This window comes from Pseudorca crassidens, chromosome 1 (assembly GCF_039906515.1).
Source record: "Pseudorca crassidens isolate mPseCra1 chromosome 1, mPseCra1.hap1, whole genome shotgun sequence".
In the NCBI taxonomy this organism is placed as follows: domain Eukaryota; kingdom Metazoa; phylum Chordata; class Mammalia; order Artiodactyla; family Delphinidae; genus Pseudorca; species Pseudorca crassidens.
The window spans coordinates 191995350-192012333 of NC_090296.1; the positions used below are offsets into that span (position 1 = coordinate 191995350).

Genomic DNA, 16984 nt, shown 5'->3' on the forward strand with positions numbered 1-16984 from the left:
CGCAGCCAAAAATAAATAAAATAAATGCATTTATTAGAAAAAAAAGTAGTTGTTGGACTCTTACTATGCTAGACTGAGAGTAGGAAGACAAGACAGGTTCCTTTTCCTCAAGATGCTTAGTGTCAAGTAGAGGAAAGGAACAAAGGAATATACAAAAGAAGCTTCCAGTTGGATCAAAGAAAAAGTCCAGGGAGATTGTCATTATTAGTTTCTGTCCTTTTCTGAATGAAATCTTAGCTTTGGAAATACTATTTGACTTAGTGTAATATAATTACACAAATACATCTTGAAGACCTACTAGGCTGAATACTTGAGGATGAATAAGACAATGCCCTGATTTTCAGGGAGTCCAGGGGGCTGGTGATGTGGATTTAGATTTCCTTGTACACCCACCCTGGCCCCTGCCCCATCGTTAACTGACAGGGTTCTTGGGTAAGCAAAATTGAAGGAATTTAGGATGGCGTACACAGAATCATTAAGTACTCCAGGAATTCCCCTTGTGCTATCCTCCATAAAATAGAATATTTAAGAGTTCCTTCGCTTCACAGGTCTTGATGAATGATTATTGAGATAAGATGTGTTCCTCTGAAATGGAAAATGTTGTTTATATTTCCTGCTGGAATTGACTGACAGTAATTTCAGTAGCTGCTCAAATTCTGGCTGATTTCTCCTGAGTGGATCCTTTTGTTTTGATGGTTCTCCTTATGTAAACCACCTTTATTATCTTTGGAGAGTCTGTTACAAGCAAAATTACTTGTTAATATTAGGATAATTCCTTATTCCACTTGGAAGGGAACTTTCTGCTGATCTCCTTCCTTTTTGCATCTAAGAATTAAAGAGCACAGAGCTTGCCCTGGAATTGTAGAATTCATCTTTGGAAAACTGTAAAACATGGAATGTTTCTATTGCCTCACAGGAATTCAGCGTGTTCCTCAAAACACATTTTTTATTACAGGGCATTTCCTGTTTTTTCCCTAAATTAAAGCATGGGTTTTCCTCTTAAACCAGTAACGTACTCAAGTTTTTTCATTTAATTTAATTATGAAATAGTATTTCTTCTGTTGTTAGATGATTCAGTATTTAGTTTAAGTTCTTTCTGAATGAAATCAAAACAACTGCTTTGATTCACTCACACAAATGGTAATCTGTGAATGAAAGAAAGCAAATTAGAAAACAAAGAAACCAAACCAAAGAAACACACAATTGTTTTGGCAGTTTTTGCCACCATTCCCCAAACCTGGCTTCTTAAAATGTTCACTTTCCAGATAACACTGAGTTTTCCTAAATGGGACATAAAGAAGGTTCTGCACCCAATTCTGACATAGGGATTTCTCCAGCCACTACAAATTCTCAGACCCAAATTGTGTATCTCTTGGGCTGCACCCCACAGGCCTATGAGGCCTGGGCTTGCCCAGCTTCAAGGCCGATGAAAGAGCCTGGAATTAGCAACAGAGTCATCAATGGTTTAATGGATGGGGGAGGGATCTTACACGTCTGAAGCAAGATCCTGGAGCAACACCCTACCTTGTGCGGGGAAGGTGGGCAGAATATGGTGTCAGTGTTCACTCCTGGGGTGAAGGGGAGATTACCAGTTACAGGGGAATTGACCTCAGGTGGGCTCATTAGTTACCAGGGAAACCGGTTTAGGAGCCCGCCCCTCGCGGCCCCTTTGGTAACAATCATCAGCTGGGCCTGGGGCAAGCACCAGGAAGGTCAGTCATGTGAGCAGGGGTAGGTGAAGCAGGTTGTACAGATTGCAAGAGAGCAGCCATCTTGAGTGGCCTGACGGTACTAGTATCCTATAATTGAGTTCAATTCTGACACTATCTGCCAAAAGATAGGTCTCTCAGGTTAAAGGCTCAGTCCTACAAGATCCCCCCAACCAGCCCCTTTCAGACACCAGTCACAGGCCCAGGTTATCACCTGTGCTTCTGATTGGCGATAAATTGGAGGTCCCAGCAACCTCCTCCTTGGGTTTGATAGATTTGCTAGAGCAGCTCACAGAACTCAGAAACATTTTACTTACTCGATCACCAGTTTATTATAAAAGGATATAACTCAGGAGCAGCCAAATGGAAAAGATGCAGAGGAGAAAGTATGGGGCAGGGCCTGAAGCTTCCATGCCTTCTCCAGGCTCAGCACTCTTCCAGAACCTCCACCCAGAAGCTCTCCAAACTGTCCTTTTGAGTTTTTATGGAAGCTTCATTACACAGGTATAATCAATTAAGTCGTTGGCCATTGGTGATTGATTCAACCTCCAGCTCTTCTCCGCTCCTCAGAAACCAGAGCGTGGGAGTGAAAGTTCCAACCTTCTATTTGTGGTTGGTTCCCCTGGCAACCAGCCCCCATCTTTAGGGGCTTTCCAAAAATCACTACATTAACAAAAACTCCAGTGTGATTGAAATGGACCTGTTACGAATAACAAAAGACACATTAAATATATTCACTTATAGGAGTTAGAGTTTCTCTATTCTTTCCCCGCTTTGAAGGAGAAAGGATTTAAGGATTGCTTGGATTAACTAATGGGTTTTTGTTATGTGGATGGCAGGGGAGTTATAGAGGACTGGGAAATGTCTAGAGAAGTTTAAATTTAGATACATAAGAAAAGACATAGAAACTTGGTAAGATTAAAATATCTCAGAAGAGTTAGGAGGAGCTTTTCATTTTTTATTTTGAGGGAGGGAGAGGAGGAAATGGAGAGGTGGTAAGCAGTTGCCATGAGGTGTGGAATTTTAGGGAAGGCAGTGGCTTAAAAGTTTTAGGAAGTTTTTATGTGTGTCGTACAATATAATTTCTCCTTTCCTGTCTCCTCATGAGTCATTCAAGAAAGACGTATCTTACTTTTCTAGGCTCTTTGGAGTTGGAAACACTCCTTCTCACTGTGTCATCCTGCTAAGACCAGTTGCAAGGTAGCCTGATTTAATGAGTTTTTGATTGGGGTCCTCCTGTGTATTAGTCTGTTGAGGCTGCCATAACAAAATACCCTGGATGGTCGGCTAAACAACAGAAATTTATTTTCTCTATTTTCTAGAGGCTACAAGTCCAAGATCAAGGTGCCAGTAGGGTTGGGTTCCACTGAGGTCTCTCTTTTTGGCTTGCATATGACCATGGTCCTGCTGTTTCTTTATATGGCTGTGGCAGAGCATGCCCCTGTTGTCTCCCTGTAAATTCTAATCTCCACTTCTCATGAGGACACTTACCAGATTTGATTCGGGCTCACCATAACAGCCTCGTTTTAACTTTTATTACCTCTTTTAAGATGCTAGCTCCCAAAACACTCACATTCTGAGGTACTAGGGGCTTAGAACTTCAACATATGAATATTGGGGAAACAAAATTCAGTCCATAACATCATCTATGGAAGGAATATGTAGTTCATAGAATTCTAGGGCATACTTTGGCTTATTACTTCAGGAATATGAACGGTTAGAGCTAGGAGAAATGTTAGACTATTTAATCTACTCTCACTGTATTGTTAAGTAGTATATAGCAGTAAAAAAATACGAATTGCCTTAGTTCACCCTGTTACAGCTGTTTCCACCACTGGGATTTTGAATATTTTATTTTTCATAATTAAACTCAGTCATTCTTACTTTCCATGATTCCTTTTTCTGACTAGATCACATAGTTTGTCACTTTGTGCTAGCTCCCCGACCGTGAGTTATTTTTCATTGAAATTTGGATATTTGTATTTACTTTTGTAAATTTTCACAAGCTAAAGGATTTTGGATCAAGTCTTCAGGAATTTCTAGACAACCTAAGGTACACACTAAAAAATTCATTAAACTTTTGGATCGGGGACCAGATAGAAAAAAAATGCTCCTTAGTGTACGTATTATTTACCTCATAGGAAATGCTTATCTCAGGCAGTTTATTCCCATGGAGTGGGGGGAATTTTAACTTGATTCCCCAGGAGGGAAAAATATGGGAGGAACCACTCTCTGTCCCTTCACCTGCGGGAGGTATTGATTTATCTGATCAATGAGATAAGAAGAAAGAACCAAGCATGTATAACTTGGCTCCCTCTTGTTTTTCTGGCTTACTTGTCCACAGAGAAGGTTTATTGGTTTCTGCCTCAGTTTTCCATGAGGTAAGCACACATGCTCCACCTTCTAGATTATGGGATCATTTCCCTCTTTCCTCACTATTGTGGTCCAGTAAGTGTTAGGCTGCAATTCGGAGGAAAGATACCTGTTCTGCAGATGAAAACTCCCCCTTGGGAAGTTGTCCTGAGGTCTAGTCTTCGGGTGGATTATTAGAGATCTGCTTATCATCTTAGGTTAGTTTTCTTTTTCTTCCACTCTAATCTTATTAGGAATAAAGTTAATATTTTGATCTCATGTCTCTAATTACTATATGCATTCTTAATTTCTGCCTGAATTTATATATCGGGGAAAACCGTTTGATTATTTATCACCCTTAAAACCAGAACAATTTAAAAGAAAGCAAACAAATTTCTATGCTTCTATTAAAAAAGATATCAGGTTCAAGAGGCATTGTGATCCCTGATCAGGGTAAATATAAAGGAAACCATATGTAGGCACAACGCAGTAAAACTGCTGAAAAAAACAAAGCTAAAGGGAAATACCAAAAAGCAGCTGGAGGTGATAAAACATAACCTCAAAGAAGGAACAATAAGAATGACAGCTGACCTCAAAGCAGAAACAATGGAAGCCATAATTCAATGAACAACATCTTCTTGGTGATGAAAGAAAATAACTGAAAACCTTCAACACTATATGTTGTAAAAAAAAATCCTTTTCAAATTATTATGGAATAAAGATACTTTTGGAGAGAACTTATTATCAGCAGAACTGCACTAAAATAAAAAACAAGACTAATAAAATGTATTAATCTCTGGCAAGAGCAAGAAAAAAAATGGGAGAGAGAAAGAGAAGAAGGCACAACCAATATGAGAAATAAAAAGGAAATCTAACTATAGTCTTATAAAGTATAAAAAGATGCTAAGAGACCATTATGAACAACTTTATACCAATAAATTCAACAAATAAGACAAATACCTTGAAAAACAGAGCTTACCCAAACTGATGGAATAAGCAATAGAAAAACTAAATAGTATTATACATGTTAAGTAATTGGAATCTATGGAATCTATCATTTAAAACTTTCCAACAAAGAAAAATCCAGGCCATACGGTTTTACTAGTGACTTACTCTAAACATTTAAGGAAGAGATAATACTAATCTTACACAAATTCTACCAGAGAATAGAAAAAGAGGGAATGCTTTCCATCTGTTTTTAAAAAATGAGGCCAGTATAAACTTGATGCAAAATATGACAAGGACTATAGAAGAAAAAACAATTAGAGACTGATCCCTTTCATGAACACAGGAGCAAAAAAATCCAAAACAAAACTCTAGCGAATTAAATCCAATTATAAAAAGAAGCATACTGAATCCTGACCAAGTGAGGTTTATTTCTGGATTGCAAAATGAGCAAGAAATTAAAAAATCAATCCAAATAACTCAACAAATCAACAGAATTAAGAAGAAAAACCATATGGTTATAATATGTACAGAAAAAACATTTGATAAAATTTATGAGTTGAAAATCCCTCGGTAACATAAGAACAGAAGGGGACTGCCTTCATCTGGTAAAGGGTATCTACAAAACTCAACAGCTAACATACTAAAGGGTGAAATGGTGAATGCCTTCCCCCTGTGGTGACCTATCCACTAACCCCATTTCTATTCAACATTGTACTGGAGGTCATGGCCAGTGCAACAAGGAATAGATTGAGTATAAAAAAGGAATAACTGTATAAAGATTATAAAGGAAGAAGTAAGCTGCCATTATTCACATATTACATGGTTATGTGTATCAAAAAAATCTACAAGAGTATCTAAGCAACCCATTGGATTTATGTGAATTTAACAAGGTTGTTGGATGTAAATTCAGAATATGAACATCAGTTGCATTTCTACATGATAGCAATAAGCAATTAGAAAATGATATTAAGAATAGAATTTACACTAACACAAAAATGTAGAATACATAGGAATGAATCTAAAAGATGCCCAAGATGTCTGCACTGAAAACTACAAATTATTACTGAGAGAAATTAAAGAAGGTCTAAAGAAATAGAGGAATATGCCACGTTCATGGCTTGAAGACTCAATATGTTGTCAGTTCCTCCCAAATTGATCCACAGATGCACTGCAACCCAATAAAAATCCGAACAGAATTTGGTTTTGGTGAAAATTGACAAGCTGATTCTAAAATTTATGTGGAAATGCAAAGAATCTAGAATCTCCAAGTCAATCTTTAAAAAGAAGTATGTAAATGAATACTAATACCACCAGAAATCAATTTATTGTAAGGTTATAATATCAAGATAGAGGGGTGGTATTGGCATAGGGAAAGTCAAACAGATCAGTGGAACAGAATAGACTCTATAATCAGACCTAAACATACTATTACCTGATTTCTGAAGGATCTCCACTGAAACTCAATAGGAAAAGGACAGTCTTTTGAAAAAATAATGCTCGATCAAATCTATATCAACATGAAAAAAAGTATCATCCCTATCTTGTACTATATCCCCAAATCAATTCCAGCAGGATTGTATACCCAAATATGACAGGTTAAAGAAAAAGCTTTGAGACAACAACATAGGATAATATCTTCATGACCTCTGAATAAGGAAAAATTTCTTAAACAGGATATGGCAATAGACAAATGGGCTTGAACAGGCACCTCCGAAAAGATTATACCCAAATAAACATGTGCTCATTTCATCAGTAAGCAGGGAAAGTAAAATCAAAACCACAATGTGGTACCATTGGATAAATGCCCAAATGGTCAAAACTAAAAAGGCAAATGGTGTCAAATGTTGGTGAGGAAGTGGAGCCATTGCTTCTCTCGTGTCTCCTATGCTGTTGGTGGGGATATAAATTCCAACAGTCGCTTTGGGAAACCACCAGCATCTTCTAAAGTGAAATGTGGTCATCCCCTGTGACTAGGTGACCATGTTCTGGTTTTCCGTGAACAGTTTTGGGTTATGCATATTTTCTCAATGCTTTTAGTTTAGCACTTGTCCTGTACTTTTTCATTTTTTAACAAAATTTTGTCACTAATTGCTGTACTCAAATAAGGCAGGGAAAGTTTGGTGGACTTCTACTTGATTCTTCCAGCTGTCGCCAGAATCTTGTCTAGTAGTGTGGGACACATATGCAGCAAAGAGAGTTCATTCTGAAACATAGTGTTGAATCTTTAAGGCAACCAGAGATAATACACTTTCTGGGACACAAAAGTCCCAGGGATGGCTACTTCCAGTTTTAACTTGTAGTGAAAGCTCTTGACACTGCTGCCCCTGCTGGCTGTTTGGTGTAATACCAACCAATTGTTGCAGGAGCCTTAGGCATTGGCCTGAAAGAAGCATGGGGCCAGTAAGCTGCCAGCTGGTATGGTCACCGGGAAAGTTGACAAGCTATAGGTTAGATGTATTTGAATTTAGGTGCAGAGAGTAGAGGCGGAGAAAATAGAGTGAATCAAGAATAGTCTAAATACTCTTACTATTGTGGTTTTACTATGTATTGTATGATATAAATCTACGATTGTTCATTGTTTATGCCATTATTTGGTAATGTGTTTTTTATTTCACAATAAATTTTCTTGGTAGTAGTGAGCTCAAATGAATGGTAGTGCATATTTAATAAGAAATTAAGTACTGCTTCAGTTTCTCAAGGAAGGTGTTGATATATGTATTATTTTCCAAAATATTTGTTGACATCAGTTATCCATCCTGGGGCAAAGTGATATCACTGCCCACATGAGAACCAGAAGACACAAATGGACCTACAAAATGTCTGCACATACATTGAGGCAGTAGTTATTTGAGGAAGTATGTAAGCAGCCACAAAGGGGGACTTTACATGTCATTTCATAAAGCATGGCTTTTCATTAAGATGAAATGGCCATTGCAAATTAATTTTGCTCATTAAATTTCACATTTTCTTGTGCAGACACAAAATGCAGAGTGATAGCTGTCAGTGTGTTTGCTGCATGAGCAGAACAAGAACTTTTCAAAAGGTTAAATAACAGTTTTATAGCAGTGCTATTGATGCCTCAAAGAGATTACAAAAGTGGCTGAATTTTCATCTCTAATTCATCGAGTCAAAGTGAAACTTTTAAAATTCATTCCATCAAAGGGAAGATGTATGACGTGATGGTGAATGCTACTATAGATTCATTTCAAACATTCAGCACTAAAGATCATATTTCTGTGGTGATAATACAAATATGAATTTTGATAGAATATTGCATTGAGATAAAAGCATATTAAAGTAAGAAACCTATGGAGTAGAAATGTATTTGGAATTGGTTGTAGTGCACATACATTTTGTTAATGTGTCAAAAAATGGCCTTTTGTGCGTCAAAGGACACCATCAAAAGAGTGAAAAGACGACCCACGGAGAGGGAGAAAATATTTGCAAATCACATATCTGATAAGAGATTAATATGCAAAATATATAAAGAACTCCTACAACTTAACAACAACAAAACAACCCAGTTAAAAAATGGGCAAAAGTCTTACATTTCTCAAAGAAGTTGTATACATAGCCAATAAGCACATAAAGACATTCTCAAAATCACTAATCATTAGAGAAACACAGATAAAAACCACGGTGAGATACCATTTCACACCCACTAGGATGGCTATTATAAAAAAATAAAATGGAGAATAACAAGTGTTGGTGAAGATGTGGAGAAATTGGAACGCTGTGCATTGCTCATGAGAAAGTAAAATAGTACCGTGGTTGTGGAGAACAGTATGGCAGTTGCTCAAAAAAATTAAATAAGAATTTACCATATGATCCAGTAATTCCACTTCTGGGTACATACCCAAAAGAACTGAAAGCATGGACTCAAGTAGGCACTTGTATACCAATATTCATAGCAGCATTATTTATAATAACCAAAAGGTAGAAACAACCAAATAATTAAAAGCAGAATGAATAAATAGATTAGGTCTCACCTATGGCTCCACATTCAGACCACATTTCCAAGGATTCCTCCCTCAGTCTCTAAGGCACACGGCTCACACCTTCCTTTGGAAGTTATGAGAACCCGAGGTCCATGCCTTCTTCTTGCCTCTTCCTCGTCCAGATGGAGCCCCAGGCATAAAGCTGAGTGCCAACTCAATTTTCTGAGCAGTCATTGCTGTGGTTTCCCCTCTCTTTACAGTCCTTTTCTGAACCACTAAAGACGCAGTTTTGCAATGAGACATGTGGCCAGGCCAGATTCCCCTTCCGTCCTTGGGGGGCAGCTGGGACTGTGCTTTAGCATTTTGACATCCCTAGGGACCAGCTCAGTAAATAAAAGGATTAAGACAGGCTTGCAAGGAAGAACTTAAATTTTCCTCACCAAATGACTCGTATTCTCTTTCCCGACTTCAAACACGACTCCTTCCCTCACACTTACTAGTGACAAAACCACGGCATCAGCATCCTCTGTTGGCCCCCCGGGCGGAGAGGAGGATGTTCCCCAACTTGGCTCAGGCGTGGGAGAGGAGGGAGGGGCTGCAGGGAACCCCCATCCCTGCCTTTCCTTCCCCAGGGCTTTCAGAAGTGATGCTGCTGTTCTCAAGTCGCCATAAGAAACATGTTAGTGATGACTTAGCATCCCTTTCAGAGATGGAAAAATGAATGTGGGAGGAGGTGAGGTGGTAAAGCCAGGTCTGAGTCGTGTCCTGGAGCCTGAGCTACTGCAGCCGCTTCCCAGCGTCCGTCAGCTCCGCGGGGCCTTGTTGGGATGGGCTCAGGTGGGAGAGTTTACACCACAGCCCCTGGCAAAGGCTGCTTACCTGGGCTCTCCCCTCCCTGGAAAGCTGTCTGCCTGCCTGATGCCCTAATCCCACTTTATGCCGCACAAGTGTGAAGTAAAATACATTTACGGCTGTCTTGTTACGAGGAGTATTACAGTAGTGTGGTAGTTAAACCCGAAACAAGACAAAACCTCACCATTTGATGTACGACCTTTACAGTATTGCTTTGTTACATGGTCCACCTTCGTATTTTAATTAAAGAATAAATAAAAGAAAATGAGATCATTGTACAGGTTCTTCTGAGGCATTGTGTTTATGCTGGACTTCAGCCTACTTTTTCTGTGCATTAAGACATTTCCCAAGTTTCTGTGTTAAATTATCTAGGGCTCAGTAGATGGCGCTGCTACACTGTCTTTTTGGTCAGATTTACTTTCTGGGACACTAATGAAAAACGCGCAATATGATTGGAACAGGAGTTGGGAGGGAAACCCAGATTTCTTAACCTAGTTCTAGGCAGATACCAAGATTCTAAGTCTCATTTTTTTCCAAACCCTTGAAAATTCTGCACCTCGAGTAAATAGAGATATCGTGAAAACATTCATTCCTTGGGTATTTATCTTTAAAAAAATTTTTATTGACGTCTGGTTGATTTACAATGTGTTAATTTCTATGGTACAGCAAAGTGATTCATATATATATATACACACATACATTCTTTTTCATATTCTTTTCCATTATGGTTTATCACAGGACATTGAATATAGTTCCCTGTACTCTACAGGAGAACCTTGCTGTTTGTCCATTCTCCGTATGTTAGTTTGCCTCTGCTCATCCTTGGGTACTTATCTTTGATATCTTTTATCTGAGAATCTGAAGGGACTCTGCCAATATTTTCTCTCCAGGTATTAATTTAGGTGGGGAGACGAATCCCCTCACAAATCCTTTACTGTTCTTTTCGCACATAAAACAACAAGGTCCAGAGAATTCGTGTTTCTTGACAAATTAAATTCTTACTTCCAGAAAGCTGCCTTTTGATTTTTTAAAAAATTTATTTTTTATAAATTTATTTATTTATTTTTGGCTGCGTTGGGTCTTCGTTGCTGCACACGGGCTTTCTCTAATTGCGGTGAGTGGGGGCTACTCTTCGCTGTGGTGCGCGGGTTTCTCATTGCGGTGGCTTCTCGTTGCAGAGCAAGGGCTCTAGGCACACAGGCTTCAGTAGTTGTGGCGCATGGGCTCAGTAGTTATGGCTCGCGGGCTCTAGAGCTCAGGCTCAGTAGTTGTGGCGCACGGGCTTAGTTGCTCCATGGCATGTGGGATCTTCCCAGACTAGGGATCGAACCCGTGTCCCCTGCCTTGGCAGGCAGATTCTTAACCACCGCTCCACCAGGGAAGTCCCCTGTGTTTTGATTTTTGAAATATCACTGACGCTGTAAGAAATGAGGCAAGCTCTCTGGGATGAGTGAACGAATATGTAACAAGCTGCCTGCAGCAGCCATCCGCAAGGCCCATCACTGGGGCTGGACTAATTGAATCATCCAATTTAATTTTTTCTTTTGTCTTATTGTTAAATTTTCAGGGACACGAAATAGGAGAGATAATAATATACATACACGCACCTACCACTCAGCTAAATAGAGAAAAGATCATGGGCACACTCAAACACTCTATGTATTATTCCCACCTGGCATTCGCTGCTCTCTTCCCCAGCGGTATTTAGACTTCAGTTTTTCCGTTTGTGTCTTTGTTATCTACCCTCTTGTCTTTTTGCAAGTTGCTTTTTCTCGTTCAACATTATGCTTTGGAAAACTATCCGCGTTAACACCTAGTTTATTCATTTTGACATTTGCACAGTGAGTGAATTCTCCACACTTTGCTTAAACCATTCTTCTGCGGATGCATATTTATATCCCTTCCAATTTCTAAATTATTGCAGACAACATGAGTTCTTGTTTATGTGTGAGGGAGTCCTATAAACCTTTATATTTTATGCACCTTAAATATTTCATAACAACCACAAAACATAAAAAAGCAGCATCTACAGTCATTGCAGCCAGATTAGTTTCATGTTCCCTCATTCAGTGTAGTTTGTGTTATTTCTTATAGGAGTTGATGATTTTAAAATATTAGAAGGCAGTAGACTGGAAGTTAAAAAGCCATTTAGAGAGTAATTCAGCCTCTCTTGAGTTTGTTTTCTAAATACCTAGGAGTGGACCGATGGGTGGTACCGTGTGCACAGGTTCATTCCACTGTACTTGCAACTGACAAATAGCTCTTCAAATTAATGGCAGCAATTCCTGTTTCTATTGTTTGGAAACTCTGGTTGCTCCTTTTTAAAAATGTATTTTATTGAAATATAGTTGATTTACAGTTTTGTGCTAATTACTGCTGTGCAGCAAAATGATTCAGTTATATATGTATATATATATGTTCTTTTTCATATTCTTTTCCATTATGGTTTATCACAGGATATCGAATATAGTTCCAGGTGCTCTACAGGAGGACCTTGTTGTTTATGCATTCTCTATATAATAGTCTGCATCTGCTGACCCCAAACTCCCCATCCACCCCCTCCCCCACCCCCTCCCTCTTCGCGACCGCGAGTCTGTGCTCTGTGTCCGTGTGGAAACTCTGGTTGCTCTTCATCCTCTCTCTTTGTCAGTCTCCTTTTAAACAAATTTTTTTCTTATTGAAAATTTCAAGCATATATAAAAATAAAGAGAGTAGAAGAATAAACTTTTATGTTCCTATCATTCAGTTTTAACAATTATTAATACATTGCCCATCTTGACTCATATATACCCATCCTTCTCCCCCAGATTATTTGAAGCAACTCTTATCATCTCAGGATATTACTGTGAAAGATAAGGATTCTTTCTTTTAAACACAACCTCAATACCATGATCACACTTTAAAAAAATCACTAATCATTCCTTAAAAGTCTTTGAATCTATGGATTCCTTCCCCCACCTTTGATATTTATTTATTAAAGACAAAAAAACTGGACTGCTTGTCCTACAGGTTTCCCACAACCTGGATTCTGCTGATTGCGTTCCAGGTTGTTTCATTTGCTCCTTCTGTCTCCATATTTTCTGAAAACTGATGCCATATGTAGAGGGGATTTATGTGCAATTTTTTGGTCCCACAGTTTGCAAAGTGCTCCAGTCCATCCTTTCAGGATCTCTTTCCAGCCAAGGAGATTGGCTTCTCTGCAAGGACTAAGGTCACGTTTCAGACAATGAGAGGCAGCAATTCCCAGTTATTCACGTACATGTTGTAAGTGGTTCTTCCCTTCTTTCTACACCTAAATTTGATGACAATCTGGGAGGGGTGTCCTTAGATTGAAACATTTACTGCATCCAAATAATAACTTCTGTGCCCCAAACAACTCCTCATACTTCGAATCCTGCAAACCCAAGCTTCTTCTCCACTTGGTAATCTAATTTTATTTTTTATGCATACAGGGCTTTCAGGGTTGGAGTCCAGAAAACTTAAAAATTCACTTTCATTGTTCTGTTCAATTACTAAAAAGTAAACCTGATAACCTTCCATGTTTCCAGGCCATTTGGCTGAATTAGGGGAAGGCAAAACAGTGTGAAAACTTTTCTCCAAAACCCAGAGAAAAGTAAGTGAAACGACGTTTTCTCTAAAATTCACAGTCCTGGTGAATAATATGTTACAGGGGAGAAAAAACCCCAGGTCTATAATATTGTTGACATTTAATTTCTTATTTATCCCTTTTTCTCTTTAAATTCTCAGTTGAGGAACTAAACCTGAGAAACTGGATAAAACATAAAGGAGAAAAGAGGAGCCTTCTGGTTTAATTTGATACAAAGATCATAAGGCTAGACTGGGATCTGGCATTTTCATGCTTCATCTAAGCATCTAAGGGACTTCAAATTATCACTGCAAACACAAATAGAAAAGGGGAAAAGCTCTCTATTACATTTCTAAGCCTTGGGTTGGAGTTTTGGAATAATAACGACATGTACTACAAATTCCCTTTATAAGGCATGGTGTGGTGGTTGGGGGAGCTGTGTTAATGCTAGCATCCTTCTTGCTTTTACCATACTATGGCAAATTTTCCTAGATGTAAATACATTTTTTGGGGTAGGGACATCAGTTGAGTCATTGTTTGTCACGGTCTTTAAAAAAATAATCTTTTTTTTTCTTTTTTAGAATTGAAGTATAGTGTACATACAATAGTATGTTAGTTTCAGGCGTACAACATAGCAGTCTGACAGTCAAATACATTACCAAATGATCACCACGACAAGTCCAGTAACCATACAAAATTATTACAGTGTTATTGACTATACTCCTTATGCTGTATATTAATTACAGCTCCATGACATTTATTTTGTAACTGGAAGTTTGTATCTCTTAATCCCTTTCACCTATTTCTCCCAATCCCCCACTCTATCTCCCTTAAAAACTAATCATTTTTGATCATCTTTATTATTCTTGTTTAAATTCAATTCAGTGAAATATTGATCAGTAAATAATTAGATGCTTGATGGATTAAAATAAATTGTTTTTTTATACTGTGAGACTGATAAAAGTATGTGTGGACACACAGAGAATGTGTTTTGCAGGATGGAGGTGTTAACTAACTTGCTTTATGACTAAATGTCGGGCTTTCGAAAGCTGTATATAGCTAGACTATTGAAGAGTTTTTTTGGACAATTATGCACCATAACACAAAGGGTTCGCTAGCAGGTAAGCGATTTATCTTATACACGACGGAGAGGTATAGGGAAATTAGGAGCCCAAGGGCACACTTACTGAATGGGTCCATTTCCACCAGGCAAAGGAGGAGCTGCACCAGATGACACACAGCATGTTAGAACTGGGAGGGACCCCTAGAATCATTTCATGATGGGAAAACCAGGCATAGAGGGGATAACTGATCAGTTCAACATCTCATACCTTGTTAGAGGCAGAGCAAGAAGTAGAATCAAGAAATCCTGATTCTGAGTCCCTTTCAGTACATCCTGGTGCCTTAGTAAATGTGAAGGGCAGCAGGGAAAACCATGTGTTACAACCAGACAGTTATGGTTTTATTTATTTTAATTTTTAATGAATGGTTGTTTTAAGCCACTCAGTTTTGTGGTGTCTTTTATTTTTTATTTAATTTAATTTTTTTTTTGGCCTCGCCATGCAGCATGCAGGATCTTAGTCCCCCGACCAGGGGTCGAACCCGTGCCCTCTGCAGTGGAAGCACAGAGTCTTAACCACTGGACCACCAGGGAAGTCCCCAGACAAGGGTGGTTTTTAAATGAACGCCGTAATGTTTAAGGCCACAGACTAGAACACAGACTTCAGATCGAAGGTTGTGTTAAAATAATGTTTTTTTCATGCGTTTCCAATTACACACTTGAAGATTAACAGCATCTTCAGCAAAGTCATCTTTTAGAATGGTGGTAAACAATACACAAGTACAGTAAGTCCCCTACATACGAACCTTCAAGTTGCAAACTTCCAGAGATGGGAACATGCATCTGCACGTCCAGTCACGGAAGTTAATTCATGTGTCTGGCGTACACTGTCACGCGCGTGCATCCTCTACAGGTGGTTGTGCTTTTGTGTACTTCACAGTACTGTATAGAGTACAGTAGTACAGTATCTTTATTTCAAGCCCAGGATGGTTCTGAAGCAAGCCTAAAAGCAGTGGTATATAGCCGATTGTGTTAGCTGGGTACCTAGGCTGACTTAGTTGGACTTATGAACGTGATCTTGGAACGGAGCTCGTTTGTATGTAGGGGACTTGCTGTATATACATATATAACAATAGGAATTCTTCTATTTGGCGGGTCAGCCACCAGAGGGTGGCACACATTCTCTCTTTCTCCACATAGGATGAACATTATCTGATCTGTTGTTGAGATAACATACTGTGGGGGAGGATTGGGCCCCTGTCTGCTTGCTCCCCCTGCCCCTGTGTTACCCCCTGTCCTCAGCTGCTTGGGTCTGGGCTGTGTCAGAGCATTCCCTCTGGTCTCCTGGTTTCCAGCCTTCCATGGTGCTGCCAGAGAGGTATTTATGACTACATACCTTTCCTGTTTAAAATTCTTCAAGGGCATCGTCTCTTAGGGGATTCCATGGCGTTTTGTACACGCCTCTATTTTAGCCATTTATCACAGGAAACTGCAGTGATTTATTTCTGTGCCCACCTTCCACACGAGCATTCTCTAGGATGGGATCTTAGCTCCATTCTTTATTTTTGGTAGCCTGGATTCCTAGCCTGATTAAATGAAGAGTCCATCATCACTGAGAAACTCTACCGTCCCTATAGCGTTTGGACACACATATAGAAGTTCACTCGCTCTCTTTGCCTTGCCTCTGATTCATACACTAGGAGACCAAGGAGGGGTCTGAAATGCTGCCTCAACGGGGACGTCCCTCAGTGTAGCCCCTTAAAGAGGGCTCTGGAGTTCACCGTTGCTTGAAACATACGTTTACATGTTTTAAAAACTGAACACCTTAACAGGGATTTGCTGACAGCTGAGAGCAAGAAGGAGATCTGGACCAGAGACTGAGGCATGTGAGGCGTGGGGTGCCTGGGACATCAGGAGGGAACAAGCAAGGTGTCCCAGGGGAGGTTTCCAACGAAATGCTTAGACCTTGCGATCAAGGCAGCGCTGGCCTTGGTTGCACCAGAAGCACCCTATCCTTGACCATTTTGATACCAGTGCTCTGTTTTGCTAACCCTTGAACAAAACAGTTAAGATAAATGGCCGATGAAAAAAGTTCTGGTTCCTTTTTACCTGGGTACATGCACGCGCATGATAAAAAAGAAACTCAAATAGTAGAAAAGGATAAAATAAAATTTGTTTTAAAAAGGGCAAGCAAAAATCTCTTTTTTTGTCTATTTTGTCTTCCTTAGTTTTTCTTTTTCCTCATTGAAAATACGCCCCCTCCCCACTGCTTGAAACTATTTTATTTTCAAAAGGGTTGGTCGATAATCATTGTAGTTTTATAAACTTCCTGATCAGAGTTTTAAAGAGGTACTATCTAAAATGCAGTTATTCATATTTATGTACATTCTTCTCAACTCTGGGTTTACAAAACTCATCAGCACACTTACCTCCATCAGAAGCTGGCTAGAAATGAGCGTCCTGGGGAATCAGATGCCCAATCTTTGCACCCATTTGTTGTGAAATGAAAGACGGATTGAAACCTTCAGAATAGTTTGTC

General features: G+C 39.1%; 1 protein-coding gene across 1 annotated transcript in view; it reads right to left on the reverse strand.

Moving 5' to 3' along the window:
* FAM171A1 (family with sequence similarity 171 member A1) overlaps nt 1-9239 on the reverse strand; it is a 164266-nt gene extending 155027 nt beyond the window's left edge. Inside the window, exon 1 of the mRNA XM_067703964.1 lies at nt 8999-9239. Within this exon, the coding sequence (XP_067560065.1) occupies nt 8999-9023 (25 nt within the window). The 5' untranslated portion in view covers nt 9024-9239. The remainder of the gene's footprint in view (nt 1-8998) is intronic.
* Between the last annotated feature and the right edge of the window lie 7745 nt (nt 9240-16984).